This window comes from Anoplopoma fimbria, chromosome 8, assembly GCF_027596085.1.
Source record: "Anoplopoma fimbria isolate UVic2021 breed Golden Eagle Sablefish chromosome 8, Afim_UVic_2022, whole genome shotgun sequence".
Lineage (NCBI taxonomy): Eukaryota > Metazoa > Chordata > Actinopteri > Perciformes > Anoplopomatidae > Anoplopoma > Anoplopoma fimbria.
In genome coordinates, this window is record NC_072456.1 from 17,301,048 (window position 1) to 17,323,371 (window position 22,324).

The window sequence follows — 22,324 nt, forward strand, 5'->3', positions numbered from 1 at the left end:
GATCATCACGCTGTCTCAGAAAAAAAGATTACTGGAGGGGAACAATGCCGAGAGGAATTATTTTATTTTTTTCAGCCAGCAGAAGTGATGCAACATGTCCACTTTCCTGCCAAATTGAACTTAGGAATGTGAATAGCAATGCAGGAACACGAGGAGTGGGGCTGACGTGACTGCAGATAGCGTGGGATTAACATAGGGGAAGATTGAGCGACAGTGGCCGCTGACGTCTCTTTACAGCTTTGCTTGTACAGCTGTGCCAGGCCTGGCATTCTCTGCTGCCTGTTGGATCCAACTCCTCCTCTACTGCCGGGGGGGTTAGGTAATGAACATCTTAAATACTGCAGATAAGTTGAGCCCCTGAATGTGCGTGTGTGTGTGTGTGTGTGTGCGTGTGTGTAGATGGAGACGTCAAATTATTCAGTTATTTATAATGAAAATTGGAATGCTTAATATTGACAGCTCAGTGTGTCTGTAGGATTGAGTCTCTACACGGGGAAAAATACATATACAGGCTGCCCTAATAATTAATCATGCCTCCTTCTAAATAAGGTGTGAGGCGATTCGGCTGGTGTGAAGTCTGCCATAAATCACACATACCCTGACTGCTTTATCCATTAGACCGACCTGTTTGTCTAATTCTGCTACTCAATCCCCAGCAAACCGGATTTGGTTATTCAGACGAGTGTGAGAACTGCAGCTTCTACTTCACACCTGGTGTGCTGTCGCTTGGACGCGTGACACGTAGATGTGGAGAAGCGAGAAAAAAAAATGGAAATAGCCACAAAATGACAATCCAGTTGAGTGTAAGCTTCATTATAGATTCCAGCATATCAACGCTAATATTATGATGGTTATTATTTTTAATTAACAAACACAACGGTGAGGATGTAAATTATATTGAAATTATTATTGCGTCGCTGTCCCATGAAGATGGCGTATCTCTTCGACTTCTCGTTTAAGAAAACCAGCCTTGTTTTCCGCTTGGTGCTAACGCATTTATTAGCTAAACCTGTCGATTTGAAATGGTTTATTTAGCGAAGAAGGAGATTTTTTTCCCCCCAGTCCTTAAAGGAAAACTGTTTATCTGAAAGAGTTAAATTATGAGACACGTAGTTTTCTCTGGACAGGATTTTTTTAGTTGGTCAGCTTTTGTGTCTCAATTATTTATAATAACTTCATGTGAGAAATCGGCACCGTTACAACGAGACCCTTCTATTAACAAGTAGACAAAGTTTTCTGATTAGCTCGGACTGGGGAAGTGTATATGTCATTTAAACATTTTTTTTCTATGTATCTGCCTGCAACGACATAAAAACAGTCTATAAAACACAAATTAGTTTTTACAGAACCTTCCTTATTTTGATGTAGACGGCACTGATTGGCCGACACACAAATCGAAAAACCGGCCAGCAAATGTAACATTTTTAATCTTAAATTACTATATACCTGTTTATGCTCTCATAAGAAACAACAAATAGGAGCATTAATCCATTCATGTGTGTTTTTCCCCCCAGTGATACAATCAAAGCAAGGTTAAACGATGACCAGACAGAAAGCTCTGAGCAAGCTGCACAAATTCTCGAGTACTGCATCTGTGCCCGGCAACACATGTTTCATTTTTAGCATCAGGATCAGCAGCTGAACCAATGCGATGAGTGCTTTTCTGTAGTAGTTGATGGAAATAGGAGAAAAGCTGTGTAAAGAGGACAGTCAAATGGGGGTGGGCAGAAATGGGTGCATTTTTTTGTCGTCGCAAAAAGTGGAGCCAGTGGCATTTCCGTCATTCATCAGCCCGAGCTGATTACTAGTGAGTCTGGAGTGAGCTGACAGGATGTGGCTCCTGTAGCCATTACCATCAGAAATAGGTGCAGCAGGCCCCGGGGGTAGAGGCCAGGACCTGCCTAAAGGATGGTGAAGTTTGCCATGTTTTGCCGGATAACACCTATGTAGCATAGCGGTGAAGGTGCTAACATATTTATCATGAAATATATTTTCCGAAGATGAACCCCAGGAACTTTTTCTCTGTAAATTGCGGTGTTGAAATGTAGCTACCAGCTGAATCTAACAATCAGCGAGAGATGGTGAATGTTGCAGACACTGCAACGCCTACTCACTTTACCGCGAGGGCCAAAAAGAGGGATCTTTTATTCTCTCACCTGAAAAGGCTTGTATGCTCCTGTGCATAATGGAAGCAGTGTAGCAAAGGGGGAGGGCTGTGCAGACATTACTCGGGGACAATATTGTGAAGTCGCCGCCACAAGACTCTCTCAGCTGCATTCTTGATATTTCAACTTTAACAGAAGTTAAACGGTTCTGTGCCAAGACAGAAATGTGTAATGAAGCTTCCATAACACGATTCTACAACTGGAGCATGCAGCGATAGCCCCAAACAAAAAGTGCTAATTAATGATGATGATATTTTGGTGTAGAATACATAGAAGGATGAAGGAGATGGAAAATATTCACAGGACAGGGCTGAATATTTATTCGCTAGACGCAAACTTCTCCTTTTGATGTTAAAGTGGATAACTGCTTTTAACCTGTTTCTGTTACTCGCACGCTTTCTCCTTTGTTAAGTCACATTTTGATAGACTTTGAAGAATGCAAATCAAGCCGATATTCGTTACGTATATCTTTTCATATCAGTGAACCATTACATGTATGCATTAGTAAAACACATAAGATGCTCACCGTTAGAAGCTTTTCATGAAAAGTTAGGTTGAATAGTTTTGTAATAATAGATGCGGCAAAGGGCAGTAATGGCAAAATGTTCAACTCTGACTGCATGTGTGAATACAAAGGAAGTGTGTTTTAAGGCATTAGATTGAACTGCAATTTAACGAGACAATATTAATTATGTAGAATGTAAAACTCTTGAAAGTGCATCTCTTTCTTATGCGTCTCTTTCGCGATGATTCGCACTCGTCAGATCATCACAGCTTATACACAAAGACAATAATTTGCGATTATGTTAACAGAAAGAGGTCAAGGGCAAGGTAAAGAAATAGAGAGGTATTCTGTGATATCACCTACTAGCTATTTGTGTCAAATAAAACATAATATGTCATCTTCATGGCTCTGAATGGATTCAAACCAACCTCACAGAGCTGCTTGTTGTCGTTCAGAGGAGAATTCTCCTCCCCAGCTAGAGCCCTCGTCGAGGTGCCGTACTGCCTTCTCTCCCACCATGGGGACTGTGTTATCACCCTCACTTCATATTCATAGTGAGTCTTATTCTCCTGTCATTATTTTGTGTAACTTAGAGCTGTAGCAATTACACTTCAGTGGATTACCTATGCAGAGATTAACATCTCTGCTTCACACTACCTCCAGCGCGGCGGTTCAAAGGTGCGACCCGTACTGCAATTCGCTATCGCTCGGCAGAGAAAGAAATTGGTCAACCTTTCAGAGTTTGTTTGCGAATTTGAATCCCTTTGGTATTCAAAACAGGAGGGCCTTATGACAGGGAGATAATTTCCTAGTGAATGTTTTATCGCAGTCTGCTTGACAGTCTCCTGTATCTGTCTGCTGGCTCTCTCTCTCTCTCTCCCTCTCTCTCTGTCTCTCACTCTCCTTGTTTCTTTAGATTCCTTGACTTTGGTCCAGCTATCCAGAGAGAGAAAAGAACAAAAAAGAAAACCCTGTTTGCCCCCCCCCCCCCCCCCCTCCCCCCGCTTCCTCCCTCTTTGTTATCACAAAAGAGCAAACACATATTAAACATACACAAGGTGCAGAAGCAGTGATTGCTGTATCTTCTGTCCTACTGTGGGTGGCAGGGGGACGATAGCATAAACCAGAGACACATTTACATAATTTATAAAAAAAAAAAAGAAAAAAAATCACGTCAAGCCTGAATGGTGGTCAGTCGGAAGTTGGGCATATTCTTTAAATATAACAAAGCATTAAAATGTTTAAACTATTGTTTTAATCATCTTTCTCCTGTTGTATGCCATATGTTTATATTTGGGCAAAGGCATCATACAGCAGCTTTCCCTCTAATCTATTGAATGTAAGCCAAGTGTTCGCTTGATAACGTCTCTAACATCCACATTGAAGTTGAAATTCTTTTAAAAGTCTACTCTCTCTCTCTCTCTCTCTCTCTCTCTCTCTCTAGTCCCAAAGAGGCAGCTCCATTGTACAGTGAGCAGGCAGGAGAGAGAGAGAGAGAGAGAGAGATCCTATACCACCTTAGTTATTAAAGGGGGGGTTGGAATGAGCCAATCTGGGCTTGTTTGCATCACAATCCCTGACACAGGGCTGATGTTATGCTAATGAACTCAGCGGAGAAGGCTCAGCCCCCAAACCGTCCTCTCTCTTTCACAGCCAAGAGTGGGGAGAGGGCAAGGAGTAGTGGCACTGGAGCTGCAGCAGGACATCTAATGATGCAGCCCGCAATCTCAAAACAACTTATATTACTCTGTTTTTTTCATGTTGCCGGGTTAATATGGTATTAACTGTTAATCGCCTCACACCTTTTTTTTTTCTCTCTCTTTTTTACATTTTTTTTTTTACATTTTTTCATTCAGAATAGGTTTCACGTTATTGTGCAGCCGAGCGTGTGAAGCCATCATTACTAACCAAGAGCTAAATGCCTTTAACACACCTTTTCTGTCTTTGAAAAAATTAAAAAACCCCACTAATGCAACGTCATCAGGTTGAACAAGTGCCATAACCTGTCAGGGCAGTATAGTGATTGAATAATTACATTCAGTAAACAGACTACACCCTCTTCTTTTGTCTGAGCTACCTGACGAGACACAGTTCTCCACCTTGTTTAGGTGGACTAATAGATGCGGCAGCGCTGGGATAGAAACGTGCTACGGTGAAGTAGGCTACAGTAGACCCACTCCACTGCTGAAATAATTTGTGGAGTGTTGCTTCTGCTGGAAGGGTAAGGTCCTTGTGCTGTTTTTCTATTTTGGTGAAAACTCCGATTATGCGGTGTCCCTTATTTTGGCTGTGTTTGTCCTTCCTCTGAGCCACAGAAAGGTTAAAAGCCTCAATTAGACACGGAGCCAAGGTCGGCCACGTTATGCACAATGCCTGTAATCTGAAAGAATTAACACTAGAAAATCTAAATACTGCTTTCCAAGCTTGTGCATTTTTTTGATTTTAAGAATAGTTCAAAGAAGGAAAGTCTTTTTGAAGCTTTCTTTAACAGTTGTGTACTCAGAGGAAAAATACATTACGGGTGCTCAAGTGCAGTGATGAGGTGAATCCAGGTAAAAGCTAGCATTAAGCCAGTGTTAAATATACCCAGTCACTAAGGAGGAGATGTAGCAAAGCAAACAAAGAAGAGAGGGATTTTGGAGCTTTTAGACATTGAGGATTGTGCAAAACAGGCTGTGATACAATAGCAGGATTATACATTCAATGTAAATCATTAATTTACTTCATGATAGATTTATTCTAGGTGAAGCTTAAATATATTCCCCCAGTTTCTTTTGTCCCAGAGATAATCGCTCAGTTTCTCTGTTGTTTCTCATCACTAAAACGAGTAAATACACGGATAAAATGGCTTATTCTTTTCCTTCCCGCTCCGCTCCCATTTTGGACGTGTCTCTCACAAGTCATCTTCTCCGTTACCTTCTTCATGTTTTGTGTTGCTGCCCACTGCCTTAAAAATTAATCATCCTATTTAATAACGCCTCACTATCACAGTGCATTATTGATGGTGAGGTCCTTAATAGAAAGATGAAGCAGGGTTTTTTTAACCATTAAGCTGCTCATTTTGCAGGCGTGAGGGGGGGGGGTCACCAAAGCTGCTTACTGGTGCGTATCCGAGTAAATACGGCACCTTATTATCATAGGCTAAAACCAGGCCCTGTGCATCCAAAAGGGCTCTGCCCCTATTTCTGCAAACAAACATGTTGTTTTAGATGAGAGGCAACACTAAAAATAAACCCGTGACATAAGCTGCCGTACTCAATAACAGTTCTTCAGGGAATGTGACCACAATGAGCAAATCTCTGACCTCAACTGTTTATTTGTTCACCGTAGTTCAGTTGCAAGACTCGGACATTGTTTTTTTTTCTTGACACTCTTCAGCTGTTTTATTTTTGTCCCACTGCTTGACTTTGCTCGGCCACATTGTATAATTTTTTGCATGAACGCCACAATGATCGCCCTCATTCTGAAATAGAGAAGATGAGTTTGGGCGAGTGTCTCGGCCAACTGCTGAGCTCAGTTTATGTAATCCCTGATTTATTTTGACTCGTTTAGTCACGGCAAACCGGATCACACAACAAATGTTTCTTTTACTGGTGTCCAAAATTGCTTTCGGACCAAAAAACCCTGCAAAGTATTTTTGTGCACGTAATAATTGGGTTGGGTTTCTGGACAGGAGAGTATACACTACATACTGCATGCGCTCTGTGTATTCCAAGGTGAATCGTTCCGTGTCAAGGACTTATTGGACTTGATTGGCAGGTACTATCACCATGAGATGCCTATATAATGGCAGGGCTTCCATTCCTGACCTTCCTATTTATCTAGCTGTATTAATGTCAGCCTATTAATTCCTAAGCGGAGGACCATTTGGCAAAGACACCGTTTAACGGCCCTGGCTGAATCATTCTTATCTCAACAGACCTGAAAGGAATAGTTTCGTGCTATCAGCGAGTGGAAATGACATTTTGAAATTTCATTTGAGATAATCCACTTCACTTCCCAGTAAAACATCAAAATTACAACTAAAAATGTATGGAACCTGGATTAAAACTTTTACCGTGGCAAATCATCTGGCTGTAATCCATGTGGACAGACAGGTGTAGGTATCTTTCAGCACTAATAGGATTTCTGTTGCATTGCTAAAGTGATTATGAGAATATGGATTTAATATATATTCAGGCAGAGGGCAGTGTAGCGCCCAGGGATAGAGAAAAATATCATGTTAAACTCACAATAAACACACATTATATTTTGGCTTTTTTTAATTAGGGAATACTCACTGATGGACATGAGTTTTTCACATTTAAATCTGCACCTGAAATAGATTTTTTTGGTGATGCTTCCATTTTTGTCTGCATAAATATATTGATGAGCTGGAGTGTTCCAACATTTGGCCCATGATTGCTGTATTTAGTAGCCATATGTCCTGACCAGTGGGGGATACTCTAATCGATTAATTGAGTGGCTCATAAAAATGATTTATGGTGCAAACACTAAGAGCAATGAGCATGACAAGAGCCACGCTTATGTCACATGCTCAGGCTCTCTCGCATGCTACTCTATTTTCTTGGGAAGTCTTGCGTGCAAGAGAGCTCGGTTATTATTCATTTCATCCAAACATTGTGATCCACATATTCATAAGCAATTGTTTTCATTTACTCTTAAGATTATGAATGTGGTAGGTAATACCTGAAATTGATAAGAAACTGTAAGCCTGCAATACAGTGTAACTACAAGGGAAGTCATTTCGTATTAAAAGATCTCCTGCCATAATATGTTTGAACTTTTTGAGATATTGTTATTTGCTCATGGTGATCTTATACAATGTTATACAACAGCATTAAAAGAGTTGAAGTATTCTCACTGGCAATATTCTCCAAAACGCCAGAGGCAGTACAAACAAAATGTACTGTGAAGAAGACATCTATTATTACCGGCTAAACGCCATTAAACATCGCTCTCAATGCGTTGTTTTGGTCGACGAAGATTTTTGTAGTCAATGAGTCGTTTCGTGTTTTTTTTCCTATGCTGAATGACTTATGTTTTAAGAAACTAATGAGCACATCCTTGGTAAACACAAGGTTTAAAGTGGTGTTTTTGTGACATTCTCTGCAGATAAACTCAGTTTTACAGATCTGCTGATTAAATCAACTAAAAGATTCCGATCTTTGGACGAGGACAGCCCTAAAAAACAAAAACAAAATGCCTTGCTTTGTTTTCCCTCTCTCCCTCCTTTACCCCCTAACCCCATCCCCTCACACACACCTACACACACACACACACACACACACACACACACAACTTGCCAAGCAGTCTTGTTGCGCAGCGTTTGACCTGGTATTTCTCTGGCTGAGCTCCTGTCAGGGTCAGGGCCTGCGTTGGGGGCCCCGGCAGTCACACAGTGTTTGGTTGGGTGTCATTCAGCTCCTCTGGCCCTGTGCTGCTCTCAATCATTCCCTCAGCACAGGGGTCAGCCTCTGGTTCCTCCCTGCCCCACATCTGACTCAGCGGGGCTCCCGACTCATCCGATCACCAGCCCGATCTCTCCCCTCTGGAGTGCGAATTTTCAGATTTACGCTTGCAAATTGTACATCTTCAGCAGTGTCAAAGCAGGAACACAATCTCTTTTGGGAATATATTTCCTCCACAGCTGAGACTGAGTGTTCTGTGACAGAGCCCCGTGTCCCCAGGTATTTCAGTTTTTCCCCCTCAAAGTGGGAAAGAGAAACAGAGATAAGAGGAGTCTTATAGTATGTATGAATTCATGTATGAGGATACTGTTGGGAACACCCAATAGAAACCAAATGTGTTCCCTCCATTCAACATGTGGTGGTCTGTTGGTCCTGATTTACATTTCAGTGAGTCTCCGGCCCCATATTTCCCTTCCATCGCATCCTGTGATGTTCCGTGACAATTAACATCCCAACTCTTTCTTGAGGTTTGTTGAAAGCTCAGGGGCTAATTCAAGGGTCAAGCAAGACTTGCAAGCTGTCAATCTCTCATTGTATCTCGACCCCCCCTGCCCTCCCCCACTCAGGTTCTTTATTCTTGGTCCCCCCCCCCCCTTATTCTCCCAGACCTCGTTTTATAGAAAGGCCCAACTCTTCTTCTATTCTCCTGTGGCCCTCTAACAGCCAGAGAGGGACAACCAGGAGCTTTGTCTGAGGAGCCCGGCATTCTTTGACATCTGCCTCTTGTTTTCAGACCCCCGCTGCATTCAAATTTCAAACTGTCCTTTTCAATCAGCCCCCTCCCCTCCAGTCTAATAACCCCCTTCCTTCCAGTTACTAAGCCTTTTATTTCATTTATTTTCTTAAGAAGGCCAACTGGGATCCTTTAATTCACCTTTTTGTCACTCAGTTGTTGATTATAAAGCATTCTGTTGTATTGGGAATCTATGAAGCACACGTTTTTTTTAAAGCCTCTGGGACTTATCTGTGGCTTCTCCATTTCTCAGAGTACTTAAACACATGTCTGCAATTATTTCATATTTAGCCTTAGCTAAAACTTTAGCAATCTCTGCTTAGCAATCACAAAAAAAAATATTTTATCATATGTCTGTTGCATTAGAAGCAGCAATGTTGATCATGATGCTCTTCATCATCCATCCATCCATCCATTCCCCCCCCAAAAAAAAAAAAAAAAAAAAAAAAAATCCAAACCCCAGTACGTCAACTCTTTCTTGCAGAAGCGAAAACCTGCTCTGAGATCACACCCAAGTCGAGGGCTATTTATTTAAGAAAACAGCCGGGGTATGATCGCAGTCGGTTCCTGTTTCAAGGCGGAGAGAAAAAAAGAAACCCCCAACCGAGAGGGAAGACCTCAGCACGTTTAATGAGAACGGCAGTCTCCCTTCAGTCTGCGCCTTTGGTACCTCAGCATGTTAAACACTCACAGCAGGATACAAAATACATTAAAGTATAGGACTGTTATCATCGATTTACAGTACACCCATGTACGAGGGATCTACATTCTGCGTTTGCTTTCATGGCAGGGGGTCTCGACTGCCTTGGAGGCAAAACTATGTGTAAAGGCACTTTGTCTTGGCATTCTGACACAGGAGGTCTGTTTAGCACGCCGCCTCCTTTTTACACTAAGCAATGATGACAGGGAAGCAAGAATAATCCTATTGATTCAATGCTTTTATCTAAGGCTGAGACTTCTTATAGTTTGTTTTACATATGTTAACACAACCGGCTAGCCACCAAGGAGACACGAATATATGGAAATGCACACTTTTAACAACAATGTCATTCTTGTTGTACTCATGTACAATATATGGTATTACCAGACTTTTAAGTGTTAAACGAGTTTGATGTATACAACAGTTACTCCACTAAATGAATCTGAATTGGGTTTGTCACATGGCATTGCGTCAAGGTCGTAAGCCAAGCAGGCATAGCATCAGTCTTTGAATTTGCACTTGGCAGGTGTATCCTAGAGTCGCTGGGTTTCGATTCTGTGCACGCACCACAGAGGTCACGGAGTGAACCAGATGCAAAAAGGAAACCATATTTTGATAAAATAGTGACGAGGCAAGGGATAGTGGGGAAAATAAAACCAATATCTCTGAGCGACAGCAACGTTCATTTAATGCCGAATACCTCAAGTGGCAGTGCCTGTGGGAATCTGCTTTGTGAAAGCTTTAAAACAATAATCACCAAAGATGTCTCTTCATTTTCCTTTTATATTACTATTTTCTGTTGGCCTGTACATAAAGTTAGATATCATGCAACTTGTGTAAACTTATTACCGGGGGATATTGGGTTATTGTGCGCCATGAAAACGTTTTAGACAAACTGTTACTTTAAGCAGAGTTTTCACAGTAAATTATTTGAATATGATAATTGAATAAGATTATTATCGCTCCCATGTAAATGATTGTGTGATCCAAGTATTGTCTGTCTTAGTGGTCAAAGCAGTTGGACTTGGTTTGTCCGGATGAAGCTCCTTAAGCCTACAGTGTATGCTCACTACATAGAGCTTTACTGTGGACACAATCTGCTTAAGGCCTCGTTCTACATGTATGGACTTTGAGTGCAGATTGATTAGTTGGAGCCATTTGCCTGTTAAACTTAATTGGTGCCACATGCACTGCTCAGCTCATAGACCAGGGTTAGGGTTTTGTTGGAATCCAATAGAATCCAATATGTTTGGTCTCCGTGATTAACTTTCCTTTGTCGAGTCTCATGACTGCATATTATTCCATAGAAACTAAATACACTGTGGCTGCGTGTTCTCTGCTCTTGTTAACCTCTTTTAAATGGCTCCAAAATTAGAGGTCTCAGGTGAGACGTAATGTCATACTAGATGAGCTGATTATGGCAGGCTTAATTACAACTTTGTTGGCTAATGTGTGCGCTCCGCATGTTTTCTCGGCGATGAATTATTGCGCTGTCTGAGAACTCAGACAAAACAGATCAAAGACTCTTCAGGCCGCGGATATTCTCCAGAGTGGAGGAGCCAGCCGAAGCTGATTTGTGCAGCTCTGACTGTACATGACAAACAGAATTTCACTCTGTCTTTTCAGTTGAGTTGTCTTCGTTTGCTGCTAGGTTGATGGGAAGCACACTGTCCCTTGCATCTTGACAAACAATTGCGGGCTGTATACACACAAGAAAATGGCATGTTGTTTTTTGAATGTGCTAAAAGAAAGAAAGAAAGAAAGAAAGAAAGAAAGAAAGAAAGAAAGAAAGAAAGAAAGAAAGAAAGAAAGAAAGAAAGAACAGTTTCTAATGGGGTCCTGTGTGTCTTGTTGCCAGAGTGATGCCATATCCCATGGTGAATGTGCTAATGGTTCACAGGAGTGAGAGGAGTGAGCTTAGCCCAGCAGTGTAAACACACAGACAAAAGGGAGCCGTTAGTCGTGTGAAACGCATGCCTGGGCGCGCAGGTAGGCATTAGGTTTCACCCGACACAGCTCCAGCACTGTATCCATGACAGGGAGGAGGCCATTTGCTTTTGTAGCGAAAGAGAGCAAAAACAAACATTCAGACAAACTAGCACTAGAGGGACAGGTATGGATGAGCTGGGGGAGAGAGGTATTCTGGTTTGTAGAGATGTAAGGGAGAGGGAGGGAGGGGGAGGGAGTGGTAGTGAAGGCGAGATAAGGTGGTTTGTGGTCAGTCACAACAGAGAGAAATGACCATTTGCTCGGTAGTGTTTCTTTATTTGTTTGTTTGGCTAAGGCGCGGGGGTGGAAAGAGTCACAGAGCATGAGTCAAATAGAAGTACTGTTACATTTGAACCTCTGCTGAAGTGAGAGGGAAATGCAAGTGGTAAGACATTTTTACTTAAAAAGCACTGGAAGGCAACTAATTATAGACATTCTAAAAATAACAGTGTTTTACCACACGAGACTAAGCATACATCCACCTTTATTATAAAATAGTTTTTCCATTTATTACTCAGACAAGGACCAAGCTAATGCAAACCAGTATGACTGTAGCAGGATGAAAAGCTTTTTGGCTAATGTTCACAAAGCAATTGCAATTGATATTTTTAGCATTTAATGTTACTGCTAGTTAATTTAACATTTCCTTTGTGGTTGTAGAGTTTTTATTCCGTGTCAATTTACAGTTGGTCGGTTCCTGGTGCAACTGACAGAATTTAACTGCAGGGCTGATTTTTGCAAATTTCATCTGCAGGAAGAGTTTGTTCCACGAAACAGTGAACTTTGGAAATGAGAAGTCTCAGCACATGCTCAACATCACTTTTAAATCCTTAATGATGCGTTGAGTTGTGTTGTGGAAGTGTATTTATACATAAGTGAAATATTTAGAAATGCACTAAAGGTATAAGTATGTTCTTTGTTAAAGGTACAGGAAATATAATTTGTCACAGCCCTGACAAGGTTAGCATCACGAGGAGATGCATTTGGGCGGGTCTTATCTGTTTGATGACTACGCTGGTCCCACCCCTCCCTGCCTGTGAAAATGGTTAGCATTCAGAAGCCATTAAGGGATTTCCCTTCTCAGGATTATTGACCCTCTGGGCTTATTTTAGTGGCTTTCCGAGGGTTTGCAGCATTTCACAGCTTAAGGTTTGTCACATTTCTGCAGCGGAATGTAAATGCAGCATCAAGTGCCTCGTGGCGAGAGTGTGACAGGGTGAATTCCTCTGTGAAATCACACAGGGACAGAGTTTACCACATGGAATAAATTTCATCCCCGAACTGAACAACTCTCTTGGTCTGCTCCACAGGTGAGAGGATCAATGATGAGCATCTCTGAGACCAGTTGGCTTGGACTTTTTTAATCAGAACCTTTTTAGTCACACACGAACCTACCACAAACCATCAACGCCGGGCGCCATGGCATGCTCCCTGCTGAAACTACACACCTTCTGCTGGTTTCTCATCACACTGGCCCAAGTGCAGTCCACAGAGGGTAAGTACATATGAAACAGTTGTCCTTGTGTTCTCTGAAAACGTACTGATATGTTCTCTTTCAAGTGTTCTTATAGCATATTTAGAATGAGCTTTGTTGCAGACTATTAACAGCTAGTGCTAGAATGTTTTTTTTTTTTCTATTGTCTTAATAAGGAATACAGCATGAGCAGTGCAATTGTGACTCAAGCCAAAGCTGCTCCTCTGAGTGCAGGCGGTGCTTGTGTAAGTAATGCTGCTCTGAGGACAGTGGGCACAGGCGGATGGGGGATAATCTTGAGTGGTTTCATTAGTTGGTAAATTGTGATTTGTCTGAGATTTTCTGCTTGAAAGCGCCAGTTGTTCCCAGTGGCATCGGAGCTGGATCCATTTGTAGATTCCCAGCTAAGATGTTCCGTCTCATGGCAGACGCACGCAGATTTCACAGAAAAATATAAAGCTTGAACGTGTTTTAATCATAGTGCATTTAGCTTTGATTAAATCACCCTCAGCTGTCTCGTAATGATGAGATTTATGCATCCAAACCGTATCTCATAAACTGTATCCTGTAAATGGTGGTGTTTGAATAGAGGTGCATTACTTTTAGGTGTTTGAAGATTTGATTTAGAATAAAGTAATTTGGCATCTTCGCAGTGCAATGTATCAAAAGTGTCGCTGCAGATTGGGTTTGTTGATGCCAACTGTTGAAGCTCTCGCCAACTGTTCAGTATACCTGATTTACTCATTTTTAAAACATGCAGTAATGCATGTTTATTGATTCAAGTAAGGAAGGTATTGATTTATCATGTTATGTTATCATTATACACACTGGAGTGAGTCACACCATACGTGTTTCTTATGTATCATCTGGCTCGGATTTGATCTTTCATAAAATAATTGCTGGTCTCAATAGGCTTAAGTGGATTAAGAAAAACACATAAAAGTGGCTGTACATAATCATATGTATTCCATATCCTGTAAATCGGAACTTTGATGTATCATTTCAGAAACCTTATTCAAAGATAATCACTAGCAATTTCAAGACAGGAAAGAAAATCACCACCCCCGAGAGTTTCTGTCTCTCCGGTTGCAGTGGCGAACCAACTCCTAATGCTTGGTCCGTCAGCATCTGCCAAATAGTATGCGATAAGGTTAATCTTGGTGCCAGGTCCTTTGCTCTATTTTCGTTGTCCACTGTAGATAGAACCCGCTCAGTGCAGGTGGAATCCATAGCTAATCGAAGTAGTGTGACACTGTGTGCAACTGCTTTAATATCTTCTTAAACTCAACGCTCGCTGAATCCATTCCAAACAGAAACATCTGCACTTGGCCAATTGTACATCTTATTGTACGCCATCATTTTGCTTGCTGATGTTAAAATCTGGGTCAAGTAAGTGAACCGTTAATTGACCGTAGCTTGATTTGTGAAGGATGTCATGTGCCAGACTAATCTGTGGTCCTCAGTGTTTTAACTCCACATTCAAGTATTGGCTCAGTTCGCTTGAAACCTCAGCCGAGTTGTTACTAAAAAAAGTACTTGTTATTATCCGCAATTTTTGCTCAATGAAAACTAAAAAAAGGTTCCGATTCCAAGCGAGTTAAGTTGAGTAGAACCGTGTCGTACCATGCAGTAGAAATGTGGTATTTGGATATTTTATGAGACTCCTTGCTGGCAGTTGACATGTTATCCAGAGGGAAACAGAGGAAGGAAGCAATGAATGCATAGAGTACAGGTATAGGAAGTGCATGAAGAAAGTCTTATTCTAAATGAGAAGAAAAGAAGCAGTAAACGTGACAAAATAATGTCATTTGTCATTCACCTTTTTTTCCTCTTGTTGGTTCCACTCCACCCTTATCTCCCTCCCATTCCCCATGCCAACCACAGAGATCAGTCCAGAAACAGTTCATTACAAACAATATCCCCAAGTAAACATGCTTCATTAAACTGCGTCTACTCCTAATATCTTTTTAATGCATTTTTATAATTGAATTAAATGGTTTAGTGGAATGCTGTAAATAGCCTTAAGTTTGGTTTTGTTTCCTGCTCGTTTTGTTTTTGTATTTGAAGGAAGAGATATTCACAGCCAAGATGGAAGCTCTAACTGTGGGGGATTGTGATCCTCTCTGTTCTCCTTCTATATAATACATGTCCCATCCTCCACATATCACTGCCACTGTTCCACATCGACACAATACTGTGAGCTGACTTACTGTCATTCCAAGTCTTTCATCTCCCATTTGCCTTATTTTATGCACTTCTGAAAAAAGAACGCTTGTATGCATCCACAACCCCAGCAGCCTAGTGACATTAGTTTCTAAAATTGATTTGGCTTACCATTTTAATGATGCTCCATATACATACACATAGCATATATGGCATATTATTATATATATATCAATGGAGCCCTGGGGGCCTAGAGCTTTTGAACCGAATGATATGGATATAGAATTAACAATGCATTACTGGAGATATCACTTGTTTGTTTTTTCCATCCCTTTTGTGAGCAGCTTCTCTTTATGGCAGTATTATTAAAATTAATTAATTCATGCTAAAACTTTCATCATTATTTTTTCTATAACTGCTAGAACTATAATAATTATTTGTTATATACAGGTAGTTTTATTAATTTAAGCCAGCACTCTTGCAGTATGTCTGTAATCCTACAAAAACCCAGGATGGCCTTGATGTGCCATAGATACTGTAATCAATATCAAGATTAGTATAGACACAACGATATGAGACTCAATATCATCTGGGCTTTGGTTAAAACACACAATTCAATCATTTTCCCAGTTTTAAAGGGTCATCAAGTGTACATTCTACAATTTGGCATCAATGTAATTTAAGAGGCACCAATTTGACTTATTAAGTTCACTTTACTCATCACATGGAGCACTGCTCAGCCTGTTAAAACAGTTGCATCATGTGTTCTGTTGCTCTGGAGGGAGATTTTCAAAGGATTTGAAAGGATTTCTATTTTTGAGACTCTTTTCTTGACATTTTTTTTAAGAAAGTTAAGTCTGCATCACAATTTGTGGGATTGCAGTTTGAGTGACATGGGTATTTAGCATGCAGGGAGGGTTTAACAAAAATATATAATGAGTTGCATTAGGGAATGGGTTGGAGCCAGTTATCTATTGTAGCTTACTAGGGACTAAAGGACAGGATGCATTGGCCTTTGCTGCATCGATTTCAACCTTTCTTTTTTAAATCTCGCAGGTTCTCAAATTGATGGTACAAAAATTCCTTTATTGAGTCATTTTCAACACAGATTAGCACTTTATGGTAGATGAGAGGTAGGTGATGGGGTACCAGACATCTTTCTCTATCACTTTAATCAGAATGCTTTCCTCTGACCTGCTTTGATATTGTTTTGCATCAACACAAGTTTGCCCTCCGGCATTCAGAGTGATCTTCTTTGAAGCTGCAGGTTTATTTCCTTTTGTCCTACCAGTGTCCTCTGTGGATGTCACCATAGCAACCCACCAAAAATGAGATGAAGGTGTAATTTATGAAGTAATAATGTTTTTTTGCAAAATGTAAAAACCAAGGTGATTACCCCTTGCAACACATGGTCAAATTGGCTCACATGTCTTCTGAAATAATTTAGTCAAGTCTGGTGGGGTTGAAGGGATTTGAATGCATCAGCGACAGAATAACAATTCACACCTAGCTCAGCCACACGCTCTCTTCAAAAGCCTTCCAGAAGATTGTTAGAATTACGCTGAGACAGAATCAGAGAGCAGAGCAGGGATTCTGTGTCTGGAGCGGCGAGGGCAATGTTTGCAACATGCTAGACTGAGTGCCAACAATATACCAGTAGAAAATGTGTCTGTTGTTACATTGGTGTTGATGCACTTCACCTACTTGTGAACAACTTTACGGTTTTGAAATGGTCAGTGATCAATAAAATGTGATGAGCATCTTTATCATTTGGCAGTGCGCGTGTTACAGCGTGCAAACTTCACATGAAGTAAACGACTATGATCTATGGGAGTGAACATGAAAGACAAGGAATGTTAAAACGGTTATTTTGACATTGTGTAACAATAATTGTTTTGTCTATTACGGGGAGGTTAAGGCTACAAAAAGTTGGCCATGATATAAAAGCTGCGTTTCAGTAGCAGAACTTGCTTCAACAAGTCTGACACAGAGAATTTCTTGTTCCCTCCGCACACCTTGAAACCACACTATTGTTTCTCCTCAAAGCTTGAAATGTTTGAAGTACTTGAGATTTCTCAAGGGCAACAGGGAAGGGCACCTTTAAAAGTCCCCTTTTTGTACAATGTGAAAGGAAAAGAGAAGAGACTTAAAGCCTTCATCTCAAAGTGAATGGAGTGAAATAGACAATCAAGGTGTTCTGAAATGTAATTACTGGAAGTAAAAGCCCAGGGCTTATTGTGAGACAGAACTTACAAGAACAGGATCCAGCGCCTCCCAGCCCTGTGCCACCAGCGATTTGCTCTCACTAGCCTTTTCTAGTAACCACGAAAGCATATTTAAAGAAAGTCCTGAAAATGGCCATTCCTTCATTTGTGTTGCACTCCGAGAGCCTTCCTGCACTCATTGCATACTTAACTGTATTAGGCCAGGCTGATAGCGGTCATGGAATGCAGATTAGTATCTAGCAGGTAAATCCAATCAGGTAAACATCCGGATATCATAAGCCTATTATTCAGGGGCAAAGATACTATATCTGTGCTTACCAATAATCTGCTTTTAATTCTTTCCACTAGGTGCCTCTTTCTCAGCAGCTTAGTTGTGCATGTTGAATGGAAAAAAAAAAAAAAAAAAAAAAAAAAAAAAAATCAAAAATAGTATCTGTCAAGTGTCAATGTGTAGAACCGCAGGCTGTAGGCCTGTTCTTTGAAGGACTAATTTGTGCCAGAGTTGTGTCCGTGGAAAAGAATAGTACCCCGCTGCGGCGCCACACTTCTGTTCCCTGACCACTTAATTTGATATTAAAGGTACTTTGAAAAGGCTGGCCCATAGCTAATTTGTTAAAAGAAACAAATCATTTCTTAGGTAATTACTATATGAAACACGTAATTGCCTGTTAAGACTTTTTTTGGAGACGGCACTAAAACAGTTGAGGCTAAAGGGGTGAATCTCTCCTTTGTCTCATGTGTCTTTAGTCAACAACTTCTGTCGGTTTTGTCTATCCAACTCCCACTTGATGTCATCCTGCTTGTTTGCGGTAGACTGTGGAATCTGGCTTCCCGTGGAGCCAGGCAGGCGTGGGGCCTGTGTACCAAGGCCCACCATGCTGTCATGTCTCTTTCATCGCCAGCCAGGCATGGCCTATAAGGAGATAAGGAGACAATAACTGGGAGAGCAAGCAGTGGCAAGGTGTAACCACAGCCCCCGGGTCTCCTCCCTGCCGTGCACTTCAAATCCTCATTAGGATTTTCAGCAAAGGAAGGAGGGATTTTCTGGATTAGGGCTTTGTCGCTGATGGCTCCAGGTTGGTGTTTGTCATGCAAGAGCATGGAGGAGCTCTTGACATAATGCCACCCTCCTCCCTCCTGCCCAAACAAAGTCCCTCCCTTCACCTGGCTCTGAGGCCGTTTAAAAGATGCTCCACTAACCCAGAATGTATGAAGCTCATAATTATTAACTCACTGCCCTTGCCAAAGGTTTTTTTTAACTCCATCCTAGTAGCCTTAGCTAGGTGTCTGTGGGTTAGGGTTGCTGCATCAGCATTCTTCTTAATGGTTATTTATGCAGAGATAACCTTGGGAAGCATCATTAGTTTGTTGTGGGCTGTCGCCGTCCATAACTCCTGGTGGGATCTCAGCCGTGACACGGATGCAGCACTTCAGACAGCAGAGACACTGTGCCTTGTTTAAACTCCGAGTGCTCTTCTCCATGTGTTGGTCATGGCACGGACACTGTAAATAGTGTTTTCTGAGGCTATCTATCCCTTAACTTCTCACTTATTTCAAGGTTCCTGAGCTGTATGTGTTGTTCTTTTGCAAGGTTGTGGCCATTTGTTTAATTAAGTCATGAGTCTTGCAGCCCGGGACTCCTCACACAAAACAACAGCACCGTGTTGCTCGACATGGTGCTCAACCTCTAACATGGTCCTTAATTGGGTTTCAGACTTGTCTAGGAGAGAGGTTCAGCGTGACCGAGCCTCAGACTCACTGTGAAACTTACCTTCTCGCATCATTCTCGGTGGTGATCTTTGTGGATAATGGGCATTCACACGGGTCTCAGAAGGCCCGCTCTGGGTGGGATCTCAGGCATCCTAGATTAGTCATCTTACCCACATGTCCCTATCTGCCCTGTGCTTTACCGTCATGCTTTGTCTCACTTTGTTCTTGCTCAGGTAGAAATATGTGGGCCCCTAACAAGTATATCCCAAACAATCTACAAACTATGTTCTGATAACCCATCGAGTCTCCTCTCTGAATCCCAAACACAGAAAAAATAAACATGACTTATCAATCTCCAGTGCAGTGGTCTATAACCAAAGACCTATTATTCATGGAACATTTGTTGTGTTGTGCTTTTGTTGGCTGTCTCTGATCGGGCCGTGGCAGATGTGACTACCAGTATGTGGGCATATCTGTATAAGCAGGCTTCAATTTGTCAGAGATATGCCTCCAGTTTTAAAGTTTTTGTCTGCTCCTTTGTCTGTGTTCTTTATTTGTTACCTGTTGTAGCAGAAAATACCCATATGGCAACAGAGTTTCCCAGAGATTTTTTTTTTTAGAATTGTGGTGGGTGTAGATCAGACCCCCTAGGGGATTCTGGGGGCATGCTACCCAGCAATTTTTTATTTTTTTTCAATTTTAAAGTTACAGGCATCAATCTGGTGCACTTTGAGAGAAAATCCGTAGACTAGTTTTATGGAGAATTTTGTGCACTTTCAAACAAATCTATGCTCTTGTTTCTTGAAGTGATAGAATGTAACTAAGTGTATTTTGGCTACTCAAGTACTGTACTTAAGTACAATTTTTGGGAGTTTGCATGGTTTCCCGTGGCAGTGTGGTTCTCTCTCTCCTACAGTCTAAAGACATGCAGCTTAGGTTAATCAACAACCCTAAATTTCCTGTAGGTGTGAACTTAAGCTTGAATGGTTGTCTGTCTCTCAGGCTACATCTACCTCGGCAGAAGTAGCATTTTAAAATGCAGAATTTAAAAGTTAAAAGTACAATATTTCCCTCTGAGGACCAAGCTAACATTGGGCGAAGGCAGCGTACACCCTGGACCTGCACTACCATGTTACAGGCCCATCATTTGAAATGGGCCATTTTGCATAATAAGTATACTTTTACTTTTGGTACTTTAATACTTTTGTAAGTTTACTTAAGTAACGTTTTCAATGCAGGACTTCAACGTCATCATAATCAAAGCATCAACACGTTATGAAAAGTAGTCATACTCACAAAGTATTCTAACGAGAGGGGGGTCCGTGTTTCGTGATCGGGGTTGGTTGCCAAAATCGACGCAGAAGCCGACTGAGGACATTCCGCCCCAGTTACCCGCCGTGCCGGGAACAGGGGCCCCCCTCGGTTCACCCTGCAGAGAGTGAGGGCGCACTGAGCACCAAGTTCACAGCCTCGGGAAGCAGCGGAGTTCTGGCGACGGGTGCTGTAAGCTGACCGAACTAGAGCCGTTCACTGCGCACTGCTTTGGCGGAAACGCACCCAGAGAGAGCCAGCCAGCCACTCGATGATAAATACAAGAAATTAGCGGTTTGTTACAAAAACTGGTGTGGGGAAAAAAATAGACTTAGGTGGAGCTGCCACGGTCTAGGTAATTATGGGAAACGTAATGTTTTTATGTCGATGGAGCCTGTGTACTGGACATCAAGGACTGCAGACAGACCTCACGCAAGGACTGCTCATGAAGTCTGGAAGGGGCAGATGAGGAGACTGTTTTTGATTATCCACTGTAGATGGTATTTCACATCGCAATGAGCCAGCTCAGCCGGTCAAAGGGCAAAGCAAATGTTGCTTGATTTCCTGTTTGCTTCTGTAATACCGTGGAAGTTTAGGGTGATTAGACTGCAGCGTTCAGGTCACATGGAGGGCAGCCTTGCAATATTAACAAGTAACCTATGTAGGTCTCAGCTTTTTCTGTGGATTAGAGACTGTTGACAACTGTTTTCAATAAACTTACTGCGCATGCTGTGTCATACTGTGAATTACATGTTTCTTTTTTTATCAATGTGAGCAATTTAGTCCCTCTGCACTGTATTATTTGAGCAACAAGAGCAACCAAGGGATGTGTTCATTGAAGTGGACTGTGCGAACTGCTATTTATCAAACCATTGACTGATGCCGGTGAGTTTTCCATTCCATATCAGCTGAAATACCCAATGTAAACAACAACAACAATCTACAGGTGTTCAGGGGGAATGTAATCATGTTTTCATTGTGAGGATTCTGTTGAAAGGCATGCTCACTGAAGCACAGGAAAGAGCGGTTATGGTTTGGATGCCATGCTATGAAAACGGATTCTAGAGCTGGTAATGACGGACTCTGTTAAGGAAACATAATATATTCAAAGGCTTAAGATTTCACAGATTTTCCAGTTCACGCTTGAGAGTCAGATTCAAGATATCCCTGCTTGCCCTTAGTGGAATCCTCTTTGTCCTCCTGCTTTCAGTCCTGATTTAGAGCAGCTATAAATCCTGAAGAGGCTCCTGTAAACGAGGGGTGGTGAAACTACGCCCATAAATAAAAAAGATTTAGAACCAGGGCCTTTTGAAGGAACTCTGAGTGCCCATTTATGAAGCTTGTTAACTTACAGAGTTTCCCTATTACATTCAGCGTTTTCTCCTTCTTCACAAACTTCTTATAGGCTTTCCTTTGTTGTGAAGCTCGTCTAAAACCTGCTTGACCAAAGCCAGGCTGCTATAATATGCTGTGAGACAATAATACAATTGTTTAAGCTCATAGCCCCGTATTTGTAGGTTGTCATTTGGACCAAAGAGGTCATGAAGTGCAGATTTACTTGCTTTCAAACATAACAGAGATCGCCTTTTGACCTCCTAAGTCATTATGACCACTGAGCTTGTCTGTATGTCAAGGGTGTGTGCCTCTGCTCCCCCTCTCAAGTAAATAATGGACTGAAGAAAATAGCCATTAGTCAATAGTTAGAGATGGATTTCAACTGTTGAGACGTTACAAATCAATATCAAATGATAGGTCATTTTGAATCAAACCCTCTTAGTATATTAAGGCGTCTTAAAATACTGACTCAGCCAAACTGGACCATTGCCTCTTGCTTAATAGTTGCTCTTGTACCCTTATTTTCCATCACACACACACACA

At 41.5% G+C, this 22,324-nt stretch overlaps 1 protein-coding gene across 16 annotated transcripts in view; it reads left to right on the forward strand.

Moving 5' to 3' along the window:
- The window catches only part of adgrl2a (adhesion G protein-coupled receptor L2a), a 93,140-nt gene that overhangs the window by 8,160 nt on the left and 62,656 nt on the right, over positions 1–22,324 (forward strand). For all 16 annotated transcript variants that reach the window (XM_054603385.1, XM_054603386.1, XM_054603389.1 and 13 more), the window contains exon 2: positions 12,874–13,058. In XM_054603385.1, coding sequence (XP_054459360.1) covers positions 12,983–13,058 — 76 coding nt within the window. In that variant the 5' untranslated portion in view covers positions 12,874–12,982. The remainder of the gene's footprint in view (positions 1–12,873; positions 13,059–22,324) is intronic.